This window comes from Crinia signifera, chromosome 8, assembly GCF_055691185.1.
Source record: "Crinia signifera chromosome 8, ASM5569118v1, whole genome shotgun sequence".
Taxonomy (NCBI): domain Eukaryota; kingdom Metazoa; phylum Chordata; class Amphibia; order Anura; family Myobatrachidae; genus Crinia; species Crinia signifera.
In genome coordinates this window covers 78402639-78422399 of record NC_139224.1, presented here as the reverse complement: position 1 = coordinate 78422399, position 19761 = coordinate 78402639, and the positions used below count along the sequence as shown (strand labels likewise).

General features: G+C 42.1%; 1 protein-coding gene across 1 annotated transcript in view; it reads left to right on the top strand.

Annotated features, from left to right (window-relative positions):
* The first annotated feature begins 8867 nt into the window (after positions 1 to 8867).
* Positions 8868 to 19761, top strand: part of NTMT2 (N-terminal Xaa-Pro-Lys N-methyltransferase 2) — a 143728-nt gene continuing 132834 nt past the window's right edge. The window contains exon 1 of the mRNA XM_083158040.1: positions 8868 to 9067. Within this exon, the coding sequence (XP_083014166.1) occupies positions 8896 to 9067 (172 nt within the window). The 5' untranslated portion in view covers positions 8868 to 8895. The remainder of the gene's footprint in view (positions 9068 to 19761) is intronic.

Here is a 19761-nt window from a genome sequence, read left to right as displayed (position 1 = left end):
AAAAAGATGTGTGAATCGGCCAAACATGAGAAAATTGCTTGTGAACAAACATGTATAACTTTTTAAATATATATGATTTTACAGTGTCATAAGCAGATGTAGGAATCCTTTGTTAGAGAGATGTGAGTGCAATAATGTGATTGGTGGCATCTTACATCCAGAGTGTAGTAAAATCCAATTCATAGCAGATCAGATAGTGGTACAGTTCTGTATTTTGGGTACTATACAAAGATTGTGTGCAAAATAGTGGGCATGGGCTTAAAACATTGCTGAAACATCCTTTGTAGGTGTTAGATGTGGTTTATGTTATTGTATCATAAATACAAAACCTATGTTTGTATTAGAGTGAACACGTTGACACATGTCGACTTGTGTAGATTGAGTGTGCTACTGTGTAAAGTCTATGAAAGCACGTAGTGAATGTGTATAACTGTTTAACAAATAGCTACCTTAGCATATATAAGCAGGTCTTAAAAAGATTCTTACCTTAAATTAAACAAACCTTTAAATGTAGAGAAGTATAGAAAGATAAGCTTCCAATGTGTTCGAGTGCTGTGTGTGGCTTGCAGGTAGTGAAATCATGGTTTTGACTTAATAGACTGCAGCATTGCTTATTACATTCAGGTGTATGTGTTTGAGTAGTAATCAGCGTAAATTAGCAAACCCAGGCGCACGCAGGCATGCGGTATCTGTAGGGGTGGTCTGAGGTGGCGGTTGGCGGCCGCCTGTTTTGTGTCCGAAATGAACGGTGCTTTAGGCGATCGTGCGGTAGTAGCACCGTTCATTTTTGGTGCACACCCCCGTGTACGCCCATGTTTACGCCCATTTTCCCTCATTATTTCGGCCGCTCCCCTCAACACGCCCCTATGCCGCCCCCAATGCCCGTACTCTCGCGTACAGGTTTTTTCGCACGGAGAGACCCGTCCGTAAGCGTTGTGGAGTGTTCGCGCCTGCGCATTAGCGAATGTACGCATGCGCAGATCATGAAAAACCCCGGAACGTACGCGTACGGCCCGGCCGCACCAACCAGAATAAGGCCCTTAGACACAGCCCTCCGGTCCCTATTTCAAGGACCACTCCTTCCACATAGTGGACCACCAAATATATAAATATATATTTTAGTTAATATTTTATTCCTTTCTTATGATTCTTATACATTTAGTTAATTTGAGACAATGGGGGAAATTTACTAAGATGATTTAGTAGAAATAAATCGTATTTTCCTACGAAAATATGATTTTTTTCGGTGTATTCGTATTTACTATGCCAAAAATACAAATATTCATATTCATATTGATGGGACATTCGTATTTGTATTTACAAATACGAATGTCTACACCATCGATAGAATACGACAGGAATCACCATTCTAAAGAATGGTGGTTCCTGATTTACTAAGCAGCCGTATTGAAAATACGGCTGCTAATTAGTGTAAAACTGCCACGAATATACGGCAGGAAAATACACTTTATTTTCCTGTCGTATTTGGCAGAAGCTTTAGTGTAAAAAATATATATAAAAAAAATAAATAAATGAAATAAATCAGCGTGGGGTCCCCCCCACAGCTGAAACCAGCACCAGGCTGAAAGAGCCGGGGCCGGTAATTAAAAATCAGGGAACCCGACAAATAGGGGTTCCCCGACTTTTAACAACCAGCCCCAGGCTCCAGGTCCGGGGCTGGTTCCCAAAATACGGGGGACAAAATGAGTAGGGGTCCCCCATATTTTAAGAACCAGCCCCAGGCCAAACCAGCCAGCAGGGTAATGCCACAGCCGGGGACACTTATTATATAAGGTCCCGCGGCCAAAGCATTAACCCCCTGACCGGTCAGCCGGGCCAGGGGTCCTGGGGGAGTGGGGACCCCCCCAATAAAGCCCCCCCCCCCTCCAGAACTTACCTGACCAGGCTGAAGCCTGGTGCTGTCCCCGGTGGCCCTGTGCGGTGGCGACTGGGCTGATAAAATGTAAAAAAAAAAGATTAAAAACTATTGTCTTATACCGTGTAACTATGAGTCCCAGCAAGTCCCAGCATGCGGGGCATTAAAGGGCCCGCTGGGTCTTGTAGTTCCACAGTACAAGTAATAGTTAAATAAACACACTGACACCCCAGAAAAATAAAAGTTTAATACATACATTACATACATTACTCCCGGCTGCAGTGGTTCCCGCTCCGCTCGGACACTCAGAGACTGAGACGCAGAGATATTCATATTTCCCCGCCTCTACTCAGAATGATTTCTATTGGCCGCCTAGCGGCCAATCAGGAACCGAGAAAGTCGGTTCCTGATTGGCCGCTAGGCGGCCAATAGAAATCATTCTGAGTAGAGGCGGGGAAATATGAATATCTCTGCGTCTTTGAGTGTCCGAGCGGAGCGGAGCGGGTACCACTGCAGCCGGGAGCAGCGTGACTTGTACAGAAGATGCCAGGATGATCACCAGAGGACCAGGTGAGTAGGATTTCCTTCCACAGGTACCCCTTTGGATTACAACAGATCCTGGACCCTGGACTCTTCAGCCCTGGAGCCCCGGACCCGCCCCGGAACCAAGGCCCCGGAACCAAGCCACCAGACCGGACCCAGGGACCTACCGACGGGCTCAAGATAGGTAAGTATCAGTGTGTTTGTGTAATGTATGTATTAAACTTTTATTTTTCTGGGGTGTCAGTGTGTTTATTTAACTATTTCTTGTACTGTGGAACTACAAGACCCAGTGGGCCCTTTAATGCCCTGCATGCTGGGACTTGTGGTTCTCCAAGTCCCAGCCCGCGGGGGAGGCTTGCTGGGACTCATAGATCCACGGTATAAGACAATAGTTTTTAATCTTTTTTTTTTACACCATTTTATCAGCCCGGTGGCCACCGCACAGGGCCACCGGGGACAGCACCAGGCTTCAGCCTGGTCAGGTAAGTTCTGGAGGGGGGGACCCCTTTATTGGGGGGGGTCCCCACTCCCCCAGGACCCCTGGCCTGGCTGACCGGTCAGGGGGTTAATGCTTTGGCCGCGGGACCTTATATAATAAGTGTCCCCCGGCTGTGGCATTACCCTGCTGGCTGGTTTGGCCTGGGGCTGGTTCTTCAAATACGGGGGACCCCTAGTCATTTTGTCCCCCATATTTTGGGAACCAGCCTCGGACCTGGAGCCTGGGGCTGGTTGTTAAAAGTCGGGAACCCCTATTTGTCGGGTTCCCTGATTTTTAATTACCGGCCCCGCCTCTTTCAGCCTGGTGCTGGTTACGGCTGTGGGGGGGGGGACCCCACGCCGTTTTTTTAATTTATTTATTTTTATTTCTATTTTTTTTTGTACACTCTGCAGCCTGCACGGATCTGACTGATCCGTGCAGACTGCCTACACTAATTCGTATCAGTGGCCGTATATACGGCCAGCTAATACGAATTAATACAACATCGGAGGGTTACAAAGCAGTCGTATATGACTGCTTTATAAATCCCCATCCGGAACACGACTTTGCATAGAGGTATGCAGTCGTATTAATTTGTAGCAAGAATACGAATACAATTATTTGTATTCGTATTCTTAGTAAATTTCCCCCTATCCCTATGTCTTTATGTAATTTAACCCCACTCCTTGTGTATTCTTACTAATATTACCAGAAAAGTTTTGTTCTTCCCCCATATCTACAAATTTCTTAGCTATGACCCTAAAGAATAGATGGTCCTGATCATTGGAATTTTAACAAGATTTTTTAACAAGATTTTAACCCCTTCCTGACAGAGCTAGTTTTTGCGTTCCTGACAGAGCCATTTTTTTCAAATCTGACATGTCTCACTTAAGTGGGGATAACTTTTTTTTGCTTTTACTTATCCCAGTGATTTTGAGATTGTTTTTTCGTGACACATTGTACTTCAAATTAGTGGTAAATTTGGGTCGATACAGTCTGTGTTTTTTTGTGAAAAATACCAAAATGTCGTGAAAAAATGGAAAATTTAGCGATTTGCAAAATGTTAAATTTTCTGCTTGTGAGACAAATAATCATACCACTCAAAATAGTTAATAACTAACATAGACCATATGTCTACTTTATGTTGCCATCATTATTTCAACTTCCTTTTCATTTTTTTGGACACTAGGAGGCGTAAAATATGAATAGCAAATTCTCAAATTTTCAAGAAAATTTCAAACACTGATTTTTTTAGGGACCAGTTCAGTTCTGATGTGACTTTGAGGGACTTGTATGTGAGACACCCCCATAAATGATGCCATTTCAAAAACTGCACCCCTCACAGTATTCAAAACAGCATTTTGGAAGTTTGTTAACCCTTTAGGTGTTTCACAGGAATTAAAACAAAGTGTAGGTGAAATTTCAAAATTTCATTTTTTTTGCAGAGTTTCAATTTTAATACATTTTTCTAACGAATACAGTAGATTTTACTAGAGAAATGTGACTAAAAATTGATTCCCCCAATTCTTTGGTTTTCATAAATATCCTATATGTGGCCCTAGTGTGCACGGTGACCAAACCACAGGCTTCATAATAGAAGGAGCACCTACTTGATTTTGGAGCCTCCTTTTTATGAGATTATTTTTTAGGCACCATGTAGGTTTCTAGGCACCATAAGATGCTAAAAGTTAGGAACCCCCCCACAAGTGACCCCATTTTGCAAACTACACCCTTCAGGGAATTCATCTAGGGGTATAGTGTACATTTCAAACCCCCAGGGGTTTCACCAATTGTGGTACAACTGGGCAGTGAAAATAAAAAAAAATAATTTTTCATTTTCACAGCTCAGTTGTATCAAAATTGGTGAAACCCCTGGGGGTTTGAAATGTACACTATACCCCTAGATGAATTCCCTGAAGGGTGTAGTTTGCAAAATGGGGTGACTTGTGGGGGGGTTCCACTGTATTGGTGCAACATAGCACCCACCATTCATTCCACCAAAATCTGTGCTGCAAAATCCAAAAATCACTCCTTCCCTTCTGAGTCCTGCCATGCACCCAACTGGTATTTTTTGGTCACATGTGAGGCATTGCCGTACTCGGGAGAAATTGGGGCACAGATTTTGGGGTGCTTTGTATCCTTCATTCCTTGTGAAAATGAAAAATTTTGAGCCAGATCTGCATTTTTGTGTAAAAAAATGTAATTTTTCATTTTCACTGCCCACTTGTATCAAAATTGGTGAAACCCCTGGGGGTTTGAAATGTACACTATACCCCTAGATGAATTCCCTGAGGGGTGTACTTTGCAAAATGGGGTGACTTGTGGGGGGGTTCCACTGTATTGGTGCAACATAGCACCCACCATTCATTCCACCAAAATCTGTGCTGCAAAATCCAAAAATCACTCCTTCCCTTCTGAGTCCTGCCATGCACCCAACTGGTATTTTTTGGTCACATGTGAGGCATTGCCGTACTCGGGAGAAATTGGGGCACAGATTTTGGGGTGCTTTGTATCCTTCATTCCTTGTGAAAATGAAAAATTTTGAGCCAGATCTGCATTTTTGTGTAAAAAAATGTAATTTTTTACAGAAAAATGCAGTTCTGGCTCAAAATTTTTCAGGGAAGGAAGGAGTGATTTTTGGTGGTGGAATGAATGGTGGGTGCTATGTCGCATTAGCAAGACCCCCGAAGCACCAATACAGTGGAACCCCCCCACAAGTGACCCCATTTTGGTCACCAGCTTTGGGAGGGGGGCTGGCGCTGCGGCTGGTGGGGGGTTGGGAGGGGTGCTGGCGCTGCGGCAGCCGGGTGGGTGGGAGGGAGGGGGGGCTGCCGGGTGGGATGGGGGGGCTGGCGATCGGTGGTGATCGGTGCTGTACTTAACAGCACCGATCACCACCGATCACTGTGTTACCGAGCGGCTTAGCCGCCGGTAACACAGAAAACGCTGCAATTGGCTGTTCACATTTGAACAGCCAATCGCAGCGATCGCCGCGAGGGGGGATGTCTGCTGTCAGGGACAGCAGACATCTCCAAACTGTCACCGCGTCTATAGACGCGGTGACAGTTTAAAACCATGACGTATATATACGTCTTCGGTCGGGAAGTACCTCCCGACCATGACGTATATATACATCATATGTCGGGAATATCTTTATATATATATATATATATATATATATATATATATATATATATATATATGTGTATGTATATATATATATATATATATATATATACACATATATATATATATATATATATACACATATATATATATATATATATATATATATATATATATATATATATATACACACACACACATATATATATATATATATATATGTATGTGTGTGTATATATATATATATATATACATATATATACACACACATATATATATATATATATGTGTGTGTATATATATATATATATATATATATATATATATATATATTTTCTCATTCATTCATGCCAAATTGTATTTTTGTATTTTTGTGCAGCTTGATGCTGCTGCTGCTGCGGGGGGAGGGGGGAGGAGGGAGGAGGGCAGCGCTGCTGCGCTGAGCTGCCGGGGTAGCCGGGGGAGCTGCTGCTGCTGCCGGGTGAGTGCCCGGCGGGTGGGAGGTGGGGGCTGCACATCGGTGGTGATCGGTGCTGTACTTGACAGCACCGATCACCACCGATCCCTGTGTTACCGAGCGGCTTAGCCGCCGGTAACACAGGAAACGCTGTGAATGGCTGTTCAGATTTGAACAGCCAATCACAGCGATCGCCGACCGGGGGGGGCACCCCTGCCCCCCCTGGGCGGCGAGGGGGGGATGTCTGCTGTCAGGGACAGCAGACATCACCTAACTGTCACTGCGTCTCTAGACGCAGTGACAGTTACAAACCATGACGTACATTTATGCCATGTGTCGGGAAGTACTTCCCGACCATGACGTAAATGTACGTCAAATGTCGGGAAGGGGTTAACTGTTAGTCTTACACTAACCATTTCTACATTTATATCAATATAACAATCTGTATTCAAAACCACAATTGACATAGGGAATTCAAAAATATATTTATAATCTATCTCCCCAATCCATATCTCTAAATCATAAACCGACTAATCATATATTACTCCTTGATCACATTATTCAGATCTTATATACGTATTGTTTTCCAGTTAGCTTGTACATACCCCCTGAGAGTAGTAAACCAGACCCCATCTACATGACTTAATTCAAATTATTTAGATACTCTCACCCATGTTAGCCCAAATATGTGCCATTGATCTAATCAAGCAACTAAATATTGTTTAATTCTAAATTTTCATTAAGGCCCTTCGGATGCAATGTCCCCATTGAAAAAATCGAGAATGCATCTCGCTTGCAGAGGAGATTAAACCTATCCACACCTCTATCTGTGTCATATATTGATTCCAATACTTGAATCTTCATCCCCTCTACTGTGCTTGTGGGACATTGTTTCACGTGTCTAGATACACTGGGGCAGATGTATTAAGCCTTAATAAGAGATAAATGCAAGGGTGATAAAGAGAGATAAACGTCCAGCCAATCACCTCCCAACTGCCATGTTACAGGCTGTGAATGAAAAAAGTCAGTAAGGAGCTGATTGGCTGGATGTTTATCTCTCTTTATCACCCTTGCATTTATCTCTTGTTAAGGCTTAATACATCTGCCCCACTATGTGTTAAGCTCCCTTTGATAATATTACGTCTATGTTCTAAAAATCTGACATTGAGGGTCCTTGTTTTTCTACCCACGTATTGGAATAAAAGCTTACTTGTTTGAAATATCTTAGTTTCCCATTTGTCATCTAAAATGTACCCGCTACATTCACATTCAGCACTGTAGCAGAACACATTTTCACAGACGTGAAAGTTGGGCATCAGGTGTCTCCTCAGGCAGAAGGATAATCTTCAAGGCACTGAAAAAGCCAAGTGATAAGTGCCATGGTAGCAGCACTGTTATGACCCCCTTGGCCTTAAACTTTGGTCTGCAGCACTGGACATGAAACTCTAGTTATGACCTTCGATGCATTCTTCTATTGTACAAATGGCCCATTTCATTATATTAATTTTAATGGAGTTAAGATTAGATAGAAGCCAAAGAGCTTTTGAATTTTTCTGCCTTATTTTTTTTTGTCAATAGAGAAGTTGTAAATTGATACATAGGGGCAGATGTATTAAGCCTTAACAATAGATAAATGCAAATATGATAAAGAGAGATACATGTCCAGCCAATCACCTGCTAACTGCCATGTTACAGGCTGTGTTTGAATAAAGTCAGTAAGGAGCTGATTGGCTGGATGTTTATCTCTCTTTATCACCCCTGCATTTATCTCTTGTTAAAGCTTAATACATCTGCCCCAGAATTTTTATGGGCAGCCTTTTACATCGTTATTTTGAACCTACAGTATACAATATTTAACATAATGGGGGAATTTAGTTGAGGGAAAAGAAATTAGATCAGTTGAATATATGTGGCAGTGGGATCCTACTCAAAAATGGTTGCTACCCAATAGGGTAGTGAGCACTTTTGAGCACATCAGGGTGTGAATCAGCCAGGGGAGTTGGGAACGCCACACCAATGACAAATTGCATTCTTCGCCCTCAGTTGAATTCCTCCTAATAACTTTGAGTTAACATACCAGTTTTTCACATAAACATGTATTTCTAGAGGAGTTTATAGCAAACTTTATTAACATTACATGATTACAGACTGTAAACTCTTTGGACAGTAAATTATCCAGAAATAGAGTGGCCTTTTTAAATGAAGTTAAACCCATTCAAGGAACATCTCATTTTACACTTGCGAAGCAGCAAATTCTTGTCTGAGGTTTACTATCAGTTCCCTTGGACACCTGCTGTGTGCGTACAGAATATGCACTGCCAATGCCAGAGGCTTATGCTTCCCTGTTCATGGTGTAAAGTGACAGGATAAAACACAGTGGCTCAGGGATCTCTGGATCATGATTTACCTTTTCTTATGAGAAAAGACACAAACATGGAGTATCTGGGAGCTCACCTTGCCTTTAAATCACGCTGGGTCAAGACAGATGAAGAACTTTGCAGGCACAGCATGTCATTTGTTCTTCACAAAGCCATAAGGAATGATTTCTTTCAGAGCTATCTCTATTTGTTAGAGAGATATCCTCTAGGTAAGTGTAACATTGTGGCCATTTTTCTGGGTTTCTTGCCTGGGGAACTTTCCAGTTTGTACTGTATGCAATAGCATAAATCTTTCTCCTAGTCTTCATTTGTACATAACAAAAGTGAGTACAGTTTAAGAACTATTTTTATTTTTAATTCCCTAGTGTTTATGAATATATACACATAATATGTCAAGTAAGACTTTTATGACAGATGATGCAGTTATATGTATTGTACGGCACTGAAATTTACATATGCACGCCTGTGCGGTGTGATGAAAAATCTGCTATGGTGCTGGCCGGAGATGTTGGGGTACAAGCACCTCACAAAGGAAATATCAAATGCAAATTAAGAATGTATTTTCTAAAAAATATATACATTTGTAAATGTACATTGTAGAAAAAGCTTTCTATTATACATTTGCGATTTGGTATATTTTATATAATAAATATTCAATATGATGGTACATCATGCAACATAATGTGAAGAATTGGTGATGTGAAGTGCTCAGATCACCCATAGGTAACGTATACCAACATCCCTACATGAGTGCAAGACAAAATACATGAAGTTCAAGCAATTTTTCTGCTGTGCTTATCATCATTCGTGCACCTTTCAGACATCACCCACGTACATTGCTCCAAAATCACCTACAATTGAGTTTTCTCTTTAGGGTGCAATGTACAGTGTATCTAGGGCAGTATGGAAGGTGTAATGCTTAGCATTACTGCCTCACAGCACTGAGGTCATGGGTTTGATTCCCTCCATGGCCCTAATTCAGGGTTGCCGACCCTACCAGAATGTCCGTGAGACTCCCGGAATTCTGGGACATCTCACGGACTCCCGGAGGTCGGCCCCTTTCTCCCGCAGCTGCCGCTTTGCTCTTCCACAATGGCTTCTGCGCATGCGCTAGTTAACATCACTGACGCCGCCAACGCAATATCATCACGTTGGCGCGTCATCGCGGTTATCTAGCTGCTAGCGCATGCGCCGTAGCCATCGCGGAAGTGAAGGAAGCCGCAGCTGCGGCCGGGAGAAACTGAAAGAGGAAGGGATCCTCTTGCGTGCCTCTGTCTGTGTAAGTACAGTATACTCGCAGCATGGCTTCAGCACTCAGCCTCTCTCGATCATATAATATGAACGCACCCTCTTCATCCTCTGCTCTCCTCCTCTGAGATCGGTTAGTGAGAGCTGATGTAGTGATTTATTGACTTTACACAGATGGAGCCAAATCATCTATCAGCTCCATGTTGCTTGTGCCTTCCCTATGCCACATCTACCTCCCAGCCAGTTCCATAGGTCATCATATACAGTACAAGCCTTTTATCTCCATGCTGGCACCTCCCCTTCAGATTCCTCTTTAAGTGCAGCATGTATATAACAGTACCATCATGACCTTGTTTTGGTTAACACAAAAAATACAGACCATGCAATTAATTATACAAACTGTGTTGTACATTTAATAATGTGGCATATAATCCTTTTATCTGACATACTGTCATAATGCCCATGTGTGCCTCTACCCCTGCCCATGTTCTCCCCTCCTCTTGTGTGCCAGTTCCTGCCATTTGTGCCCCTGATTGTGTGCCTCCATCCCTGCCCAAGTGTATGCTTATGTGTAATGCTTATCAAAATACTGTAGGGCCCACCCCCTTGTGTCACAAGGCCCACCCCTTGCGTCACAAGGCCCAGCCCCTTGCGTCACAAGGCCCGCCCCTTGCGTCACAAGGCCCGCCCCTTGCGTCACAAGGCCACCCCCTGGCAACGCAAGGCCCGCCCCCTGGCTTTTAATTTTCTCCCTGAAATGATTTTTCAAAAGTAGGCAACCCTGCCCTAATTGCTCGGAGTTTGTATATTCTCCCCATGTTGATTGGGTCTCCTCTGGGTACTCCCTCCGGTTTCCTCCCACACTCCCAAAAATATACTGGTAGGTTAATTGGCCCCCAACTAAATGAACCCTAGAATGTCTGTGTGTACGTGTACATGTGGTAGGGAATATAGATTGTAAGCTCCACTGGGGCAGGGACTGATGTGAATGTTCAAACATTCTCTGTAAAGCGCTGCAGAATATGGGCCTTATTCAGATCTGAGCTCAGTACAAATGTGTTCGTAAAATGGACAAAACCATGTGCACTGCAGGTGGGGCAAATGTAACATGTATAGAGAGAGTTAGATTTATGTGAGTTATTAAATAGTGGCTGTTTTATTATTACACTGCAATTTCGATTTCAGTTTCAGCACATCCCACCCAAATTTAAGTCTCTCTGCACATGTTACATTTGCCCCACCTGCAGAGCACATGGTTTTGTCCATTTTCCGAACACATTTGTACTGAGCTCAGATTAGAATAAGGCCCTATGTGTGCACTATATAAATAACTGTTATTAATAATAATAATAATAATAATAATAATGATAATAATAATAATAATAATAATAATAATCTCTTTGACAACATGCTGGTTTACTTTGGGTTTGTTTTAATATGTTCTTTTTTATTTAGGCTTGCTTGAGGTTTTATATAAAGCCACAAAAATTTAAGTAATACATTATTTAGGATCCCAGAAATAAAAATTCCGTATCCCAACCCTAACATTTATTCATACTGATGGGCACACATTGAAAAAAGACATCAAGCAACCCATTTACGATGTATTAACCACACGTTTTGTCCTATTCATAGAAGATTTATAATTCGATTTTAGTAACTAATGAAAAGGCAATACATACTTCTAGTACTGTGTGTTCACTATTACTCCATTAGCTCATTCTTGGCAGCAAATCAATGTAGATACTAATTACTGTACATGATGGTATACAATATCTATTAATCATATGTGGAAGTGTTTACCATTGTCAATAGGAGTTAACATAACCAACAACAAACAAGTCCAACATTCTCAAACTGCAGTATTTTTAACTTTATGTTTAATGCAGATTGAGTCTTTATATACAAATGTCTTGGGACTAAAAGCATTTTTGATTTTTGGAATATTTGCATATAATAATGAGATATCTTTGGGATGGGTCCAAGTCCACAAAATGCATTTGTTTCATACCTTATACATGTAGCCTAAAAGTAATTTCCTACAATATGTTTTAGAAATTTGTGCATGAAACAAGGTTTGTATACATTGAAGCAATGTGTCACTATACTACAGTATATTCGTTAAAAACAGTTGGATTTTGTATATCAGATTTTCAGCTTAATCTGTATATGTGTAAAAAATGATCCTTACTTAAATAAAAGCATACATTGTGATGTACTCAAAGATTTACAAAAAGTTGCTTCTTAGAGCATATGCTTTTTTGCATATTAGTGATGTGCATTTCTGTTTCATCTTGTAGTTGATCTACTGTATATTGTGTAGTATACCACAAAGATCTTACAGATAGTTCTACAATTACATATGCACACTAGTCTAGAGCTAAAGGCAAGCAACATGACCTAAAACTGTATCTTCAAACTGTAAGGATCTACAGTATTGTCAACTACCAGTGACAAGTGGCACTGCATCCTCAACACTGCCAACTGCAACACATGAGGATCTGCCACAATGCCAACAAGAGATTGGTGATAATCTGAAAAATGGCAACTGTACATTCTTTTTCAATTACTGTAACTGTAATAAACACTTAGTTAAGGTCAAATTAATTAATATCAGATTAATCAGATTATAGCGGTTGGCAGACTTTGTAAGGCCTTCACTCCTACCAGTCTTTCCAACATTTGTGTTTTGAACATTTAAACTCAATGACATGTTAATTAGAATAAAAATAATCTAGTTGAACTAGTTATTTTTGTGTTATATGGACAGAGTACATTCCTCTCTTATTACCCCTTTTACACCAAATAAATAACCCTGGTTATTGCCGAGTCAACCCAGGTCAGGTCTGGGTGTAAATGGGCTCTAAAAAAAATAACCTAGGCCCTGTTACCTAGCAATCCAACCTGGGAAATGATCAGGGTTGGACCCGGGTTCTGTGGTGGTGTAAACTTTCCCAACATGGTTTATTTACACCCAGCTTTTGCAGAGAGAAGCTGATTGGAGCTTCTGTGGCACTGACAGATGATGTCATCTGTCAGTGCCCCGCAGACAGTGCACATGGAGCATTACAGCAGTGTTCATGCATATAATGTAGACTGTATAATATCACCAGTCTGCTCACTGCCTGATCTGCATCAAGACACACAGGGTGGGCCAGAGCTTCACCGTCAGCCAGACTTTTGCCAAACCTTAATCCCGACCTGCAGCAAAATTTCTGTTTCCAGCAACTGGTGACCTGCAGCAGAATGTCTGTTTCCAGCAACTGGCCCAATGCAGAGATCCGTGAACTACTGCTAATCAAGGCAGAAGAAGAAAACAAGCATCAGATGACCAGCACCATTAGGGACGCTCTTGTGTACCATAACATTACCAAGAAAAAATTGCTCACAACAACATGTCATAAACAAGTGAAAAGCATTATCGAAGCAGTATACTAAAGTGCACAAACAAAACCCTAAGAAAAGCGGTGGTGCAAGGCAGGATTGGGTGCAATTTATCTGCGCTACAGTGCTTTTGGTAACAGCGTTCAATAATCCAGTACCACCGTCCTTCTCAATTGCATGATCTTGCAGGCAGGCAGAGAATAACCAGAATAGCCAGGAGATACCAGCTACATAGACCACCCTGTTGTCAACACAGTTCTCACCAGCTTCCCATTCAGCCATCAACCCAACATCAGAGCTCCTACTTTCTGATGATGGTGCCAAAAATAGTGGGATGGATTCATCGCTGCATTCAGACATCATCCAAGCCACAATAGAAGGGTTAATAGAAGCAAGAAGTGAGATGACACTTTCCAAACAGATCACTCCACTATACTCTAATAGTAAGTAAAAAAAAAAAACATTGCAAACACAACAATCACTGAAATCCAAGCAGTATCTGTTGCAGACTGTCGCTAGTGTCCAGGTGGGAGAAGACCTCAAGCACATGTACACAAACACTACTGCTATCTTTCTATACCCTCAGTTCTCAAGGAAATGTTTAATGTCATTGTATTGTTTCTCACAATGGCAGTCTGCAACATTACTGCCAAAATCAAAAAGGAAAACAAATCTGAGCAAATGGCTAGAGCAATTATGTCTATGATAGTGGAACATCTCCATAAAGTGGACTCAGAAATGCAACCAAAGGAGGATGCTCGCATGGAGAAATATTTTGAAGCTGAGAGGCAAAATCAGCAGGCATTTATGTCTCAGTTAATGGCTGTGTGGGAAAAACAAATGTCCTTTTTAATTGCACGTTTGCTTGTAATTTCATGCAGCCAATACAACATTCCAACAGCCTCCAGTATACCAAGAAAACCCATATGACCATTATAGTAGAGGGATCAACTACGCCTCTAGCACTACTACTAGGACACAACAAACCCCAAAGTCTCAAGAATATACAAGCCCCAATTTTAATAATGGCACTAGCACTCCTAGCACTAGCCACCAACAAACCCAACAGTCATAAGAATATAGAGGGTCTACTAGCACTCCTAGCACTACTACTAGCAGCCAACAAACCCATGATTTACAAGATTATTTGGTGCAATTACTGTAACTTGTCATAAATGTGCCTATTCTAAAATATTTTCTATATTGGTCCACATTCTTAATATTTACATTTTGTGCTTTAGGAAGAGTGGCACTGCTTTTAAACTGTGTCCTGTGTTGTAATGTTGATTTTGTCTGGGAACTTCATACTCCCCATCGTAATATGCTGCATCACTTGGAAAGCCCCCACCTGTGTTCTGCACATCCCACTCCGGAAGGAAGTGGTTCTTTTGGAGCTCACAAATGTTGCTACTACATCGGGTATTAATTGTAGGTCCACATCAATCCTCTTCATACGGCAGCGGCAACAGCCTTTTAAATGGCCAAAAGCATTTTCCATTTCCATCTGGGCTGAACTTAGGGTGTGGGTGTAGCTGACCTTTTCTGGGGACAAGTCTACATGTTGGGTGCAAACCCTCATAAGCCTATTTTGTAAAGGGTATGCCGCATCACCGATGAAGATTTACACTATTAATACAAAGGAGACAAAAGTGTATACACATTGGGGTCATGCAGATGAGCAAAATGTCACATGTAAATTACTTCAGAAGCAAATAATACCTGGGTCTATCAGAGGAGATAAGAGAATGGTTACAATTTATTTTTACCTCTCTAGGGAAATCCTCTGCAATGTGGTACAGCTCAGATTTAGGGAAGACTGGCATCATGTGCAAATCCAGGCCACCCTATAAAGACATCTGTAAAACTAAATTGGTGTGAAGTTTTTACGTCATGTCATGCCATACAATGAACTATGTTACAGGCTGACCGTGACTACTCTTCATATATACATACACATAGGGTGAAATTTACTAAGAATAGGACTCAGTCGTATTTGTATTCATTATAGGAATGCATATGACTGCCATCAAAATATGAATCGTAAATAGGGCAGATTTACTAACCTGCCCTATTTACTGATTCGTATTTGGCCGATGGCGTAGGTGGGCATATTCTGCTGGATAGCGGCCGTATATATGAGTTGTCAGACTGCACGGATCAGTCAGAACTGGAAATAGTAAAAAGAAATAATAAAAAAAAAATGGCCATAACCAGCCCCGGGTTCAAAGAGCCAGCCCCAGTTTCATAAAATCAGGGGGCAAACAAAATAAGGATCGACTAGATTTTTTAAAACCAGCACCAGGCTCTAGGGCTGGTCCAGGTTCCCAAAATATGTGGGAAAATACTAGTAGGGGTCCCCCATATTTTGAGAACCAGCACCAGGCCCAACCAGCCAGCAGGGTAATGCCACAGACGGCGGGGGAGACCTCTCGGCCAAAGCATTTAGCACCTGACCGGACAGCCTGGGCAGGGATCCAGGGGAAGTGGGGAACCCCCAATGAAGGGGTCCCCCCCCTCCAGAATTTACATGACCAGGCTATAGTCTGGGGCTGTCCCCGGTGCCCCTGGGCTGTGGGCCAGGCTGATGGGGGTGTAAAATAAATATAAACCTATGGGTTCTGCTGTGGAACTATGAGTCCCAGCATGCTGGGGCCGCATAATAGGACTTGGAGAACCACACTTGGAGACTCTTAGTTCCACAGCAGAACCAATAAGTAAAAAACCTGACGCCATAAAAATAAAACTTCATTTCATACAGAGCTTACTGATCTTCAGAGGCGGGCTGGGCCGGGGGGCAGGGTGCCATGTGCCCTCCGGGCCACTCTTTCAGGTACTGCCACGGTCTGCCAGGTTTTTTTTACATCATATCTAGTCCTTTAGGCAGCTGTGGCAGCTTTCAAAACATGGTGCGGCTACGGGAACATGTCCGCCAGCCTCCTGTATGAGGACACGCAGTTTTTTCGAATTATTTATTAATTTTTTTTCCCAATTTTTTTCAAATAATGCAGCCAGTATTTACACTGCACAGAAACAAAATACCTCAACCAAATCTAACTCTCTCTATACATGTTACATCTGCACCACCTGCAGTGTACATGGTTTTGACCATTTTGAGAACAAATTTGTACTACGATCAGATCTGAATACCCTATCATTTGCCTGCACTCTGAAGTTCATTCCTGCACCAGCATCCTTTTCCCCTAGAAAAGTCTTAGGATACTGAAAGTGCTTAAAGGGGCGCTGGTTGCTGGGAATTTTTGAACCAGTCACTAGCTGTAGGAGTAGTTCCAGAGTACTGGGAAAGCGTGAAAGTTGTACCACTGCCCAAAAGTAGAAGCAAGGAAAACTCAAGCAACTACTGACCATTGAACCTTGCATCAGTAGTCGGGAAATTGATGGAAATACACTTAAAATAAAGAGTTGTAGGTTATCTAAAATCCAGCAATTTACAGTATCCCAAACACCATGGATTTATTAAGAGGAGATCATGTTAAACCAACTTTTTTGACTGCATAACTAAAGTAATAGATAATGGAGGGGCCATAAATATAGCTAATGAAAATTTAAGTAAGTCCTTTGACACGATTTGAAATCACAGACTGCTAAATAAACTTGAAAGCATAGGATTGGATACTAAGATGGCTAAATGGATAAGATCTTGGTTGCAGGATAGAAAACAGAGAGTTGTAGTAAATGGAATACATTGTGGGAATTTTTGCAAGTGGAGTACCCCAGGGATCTGTGTTATGTTAATCTGGGGTGAACTTGGAGTTAACCCTTGATTACAGCCTGAACTGTGCTTCTGTGGCAGAGGTGGTGAAGCCACAGCAGCACATGAGTCCGACCCTGACTATTACTTTACCCTGAGTCAGCTGGCACCTGCAGAGGTCTTAGACTTCACCGCTAGGAGCCACCTTTCAAGGTCAGACTAACGCCACAAGAACAAGGACTGAACACAGGATGTGTGGCTATAATGCAAATCTGTTGCAATAAACAAAACAAAAACTATAATCAAGGTTTGCAACCTAACTGCCTATGCGACACTGTCACAAGGCTAGACCAATGTCTCGGGCATCGGCCGTGAGAAAACAAAGAAGAGACACAAACAAGACAAGTTGTCATGCGGTTAGACCTGCATGCTAACCGCGTCTGTGACTCTGTCACAGGGCTCCAGCTGGCACTGTGAGAATACCAATGGCAAAAAGTAATGAAAGGTACAACTTTCTACACAATGTGTGGGGAAGTCGCTGGTACTCACAACACCTCCGTATTGAAGCTGGACACAGACAAGATCTTCCAAACTGGATGCAATGATTCACTGACACAGGTAGGATCTGACAGGACACATGGCAGGTATGCTACTGGAATACTCAGACACAGGCTGGAGAAATCTAGGACACAGCTGTTGCACTGAGGTCCTAGATCCACAGGCTGGAATACACTGGACTCTGGAATAAACTCAGACAGGAGTTTGCTAGGATCTCTGAGAATCTCTGGGAACATGGAAATCACCAGGAACAAGGCATATAATAGTAGTATCATAGGAATATCACAGGAGTATAACCGGCAGGATTCAGTGCTTAGAGCATAACTAAATACCAAGTAGACGCACCACACCCAACACAGACTAAGGCATACATGGAAACATGGCAAGGTGGATCAGCCAAAACCTGGAGTGCTGATCTGGTGAGTACTAAACCCACACAGAACATGAATAACAGTGACGGCTGTGGTCGCAGCCCATGACCATTTGCATTTCGACCTGTTCTATTTAATATCTTTATTGGTGACATTGCAAATGGTATTGAAGGAAAAGTATGCCTTTTTGCAGATGACACAAAGGTATGCAACAGGGTAGCTGGTGCCAGTAAATTCAATACATAGTAGAAGGTAGCACACGTGGCATCCTAAAGTGTGCGATTCACTGCTCGTTATGAAAAGCTTCCATGGTGCTGGTTTCTGACCCACATCCTGCAATATCGCATGGTGGATTATCGAAAATTGGAGGCATTGCTGGATGACATCAGCGATCTCCTCTAGCACAAATATTGGCTTGAGATCTAGCCCTATTGGCCAAAATGTGTGCCCTCTTCCAACTCTGCAGAGGTAGCACAGTGTTAGAAGCTGCTTCAAGCTCTCGGTTTCTGTATAGAACAATCGGAACTGAAACACAGCTACTCTGTCTACCATCATCAATGCAATGCTGGGAGCAGACCCCACCTCTCCCTTTTGTTACCTTTTACAGCCTCATCTTTTTAAGCCCTAAAAGGTAATTTTTAATGACATCTACAGTGAAAAGCAGGTTGACCTGGGTTCAGTGTGAACCGTGCTGAACCTGGAAATAACCAGTTAAAGTGTAAATAAGGTCTGAAGCAGGGTCCGACCTGGGAAACCAGGGACCCAAGAACGCCTGTGTTTGAAGTTTGAAATCACAAGTCAGACTTGGGATTCTGATGTAAAAGGGGTATTAATTTGCACTACAGTTTACTGCAACATGGTAGACATACTGGGAGAAGTAAAACAAATGATTCATGACGTAAGTAGAAAAAAAGAATGGTCAAGATCATGGCAATTACAGTTTAATGCTAGAAAATGCAAAATCATGCACTGAGGTCTCAGGAATCCAAAGGCTGAATATATTATTAATGGCATTATATTGGAAACTACTGAGGAGGAATGGGATCTAGGGATCACTATTTCAGGTGACTTAAATACTAAAGGTATCAGCAGCAGAAATAAATAATTAATAATTCCATTTTATAGGTCATTGGTACGACCTCATCTAGAAAAGCGCGAACACTTTTGTAGGCCATATCTCCAGAAGCATATAAATAAGCCACAAAGAAAGGTGTGCATGGCCTACATCACAAAACTTACCTAGGGATGTATAGTTTGGAGCAGAGAAGGTGAAAGTGGAGACTTGATAGAAACTTCCAACCAGAGCCAGATTAAGGTCTAAATGGGCCTGGAGCTGAAAATTAGTAAGGGCCTATTATGCGCAATAATGCAAACAACAAAGGGTTTGTGGCCAGCACCTAATAATGTGGGAGGCGTGACCAGTGTTCTGGTTGGGTGGTCTGCTCATGGGTGTGTCTCTATTTGTGTAAATACTTTCAACTAATTATATATGCCTGGAAAAGGCAGGGGGCTGGCATAGGAAAAATGCAGGGAGATATTTTGGCGGATGCCCTCCAAAGCTGCACCCACAGGATGCCGATGTCCTAAGATACTTGTGGGGTCATCCATAAAAAAATACTGAAAGCCGAAACTT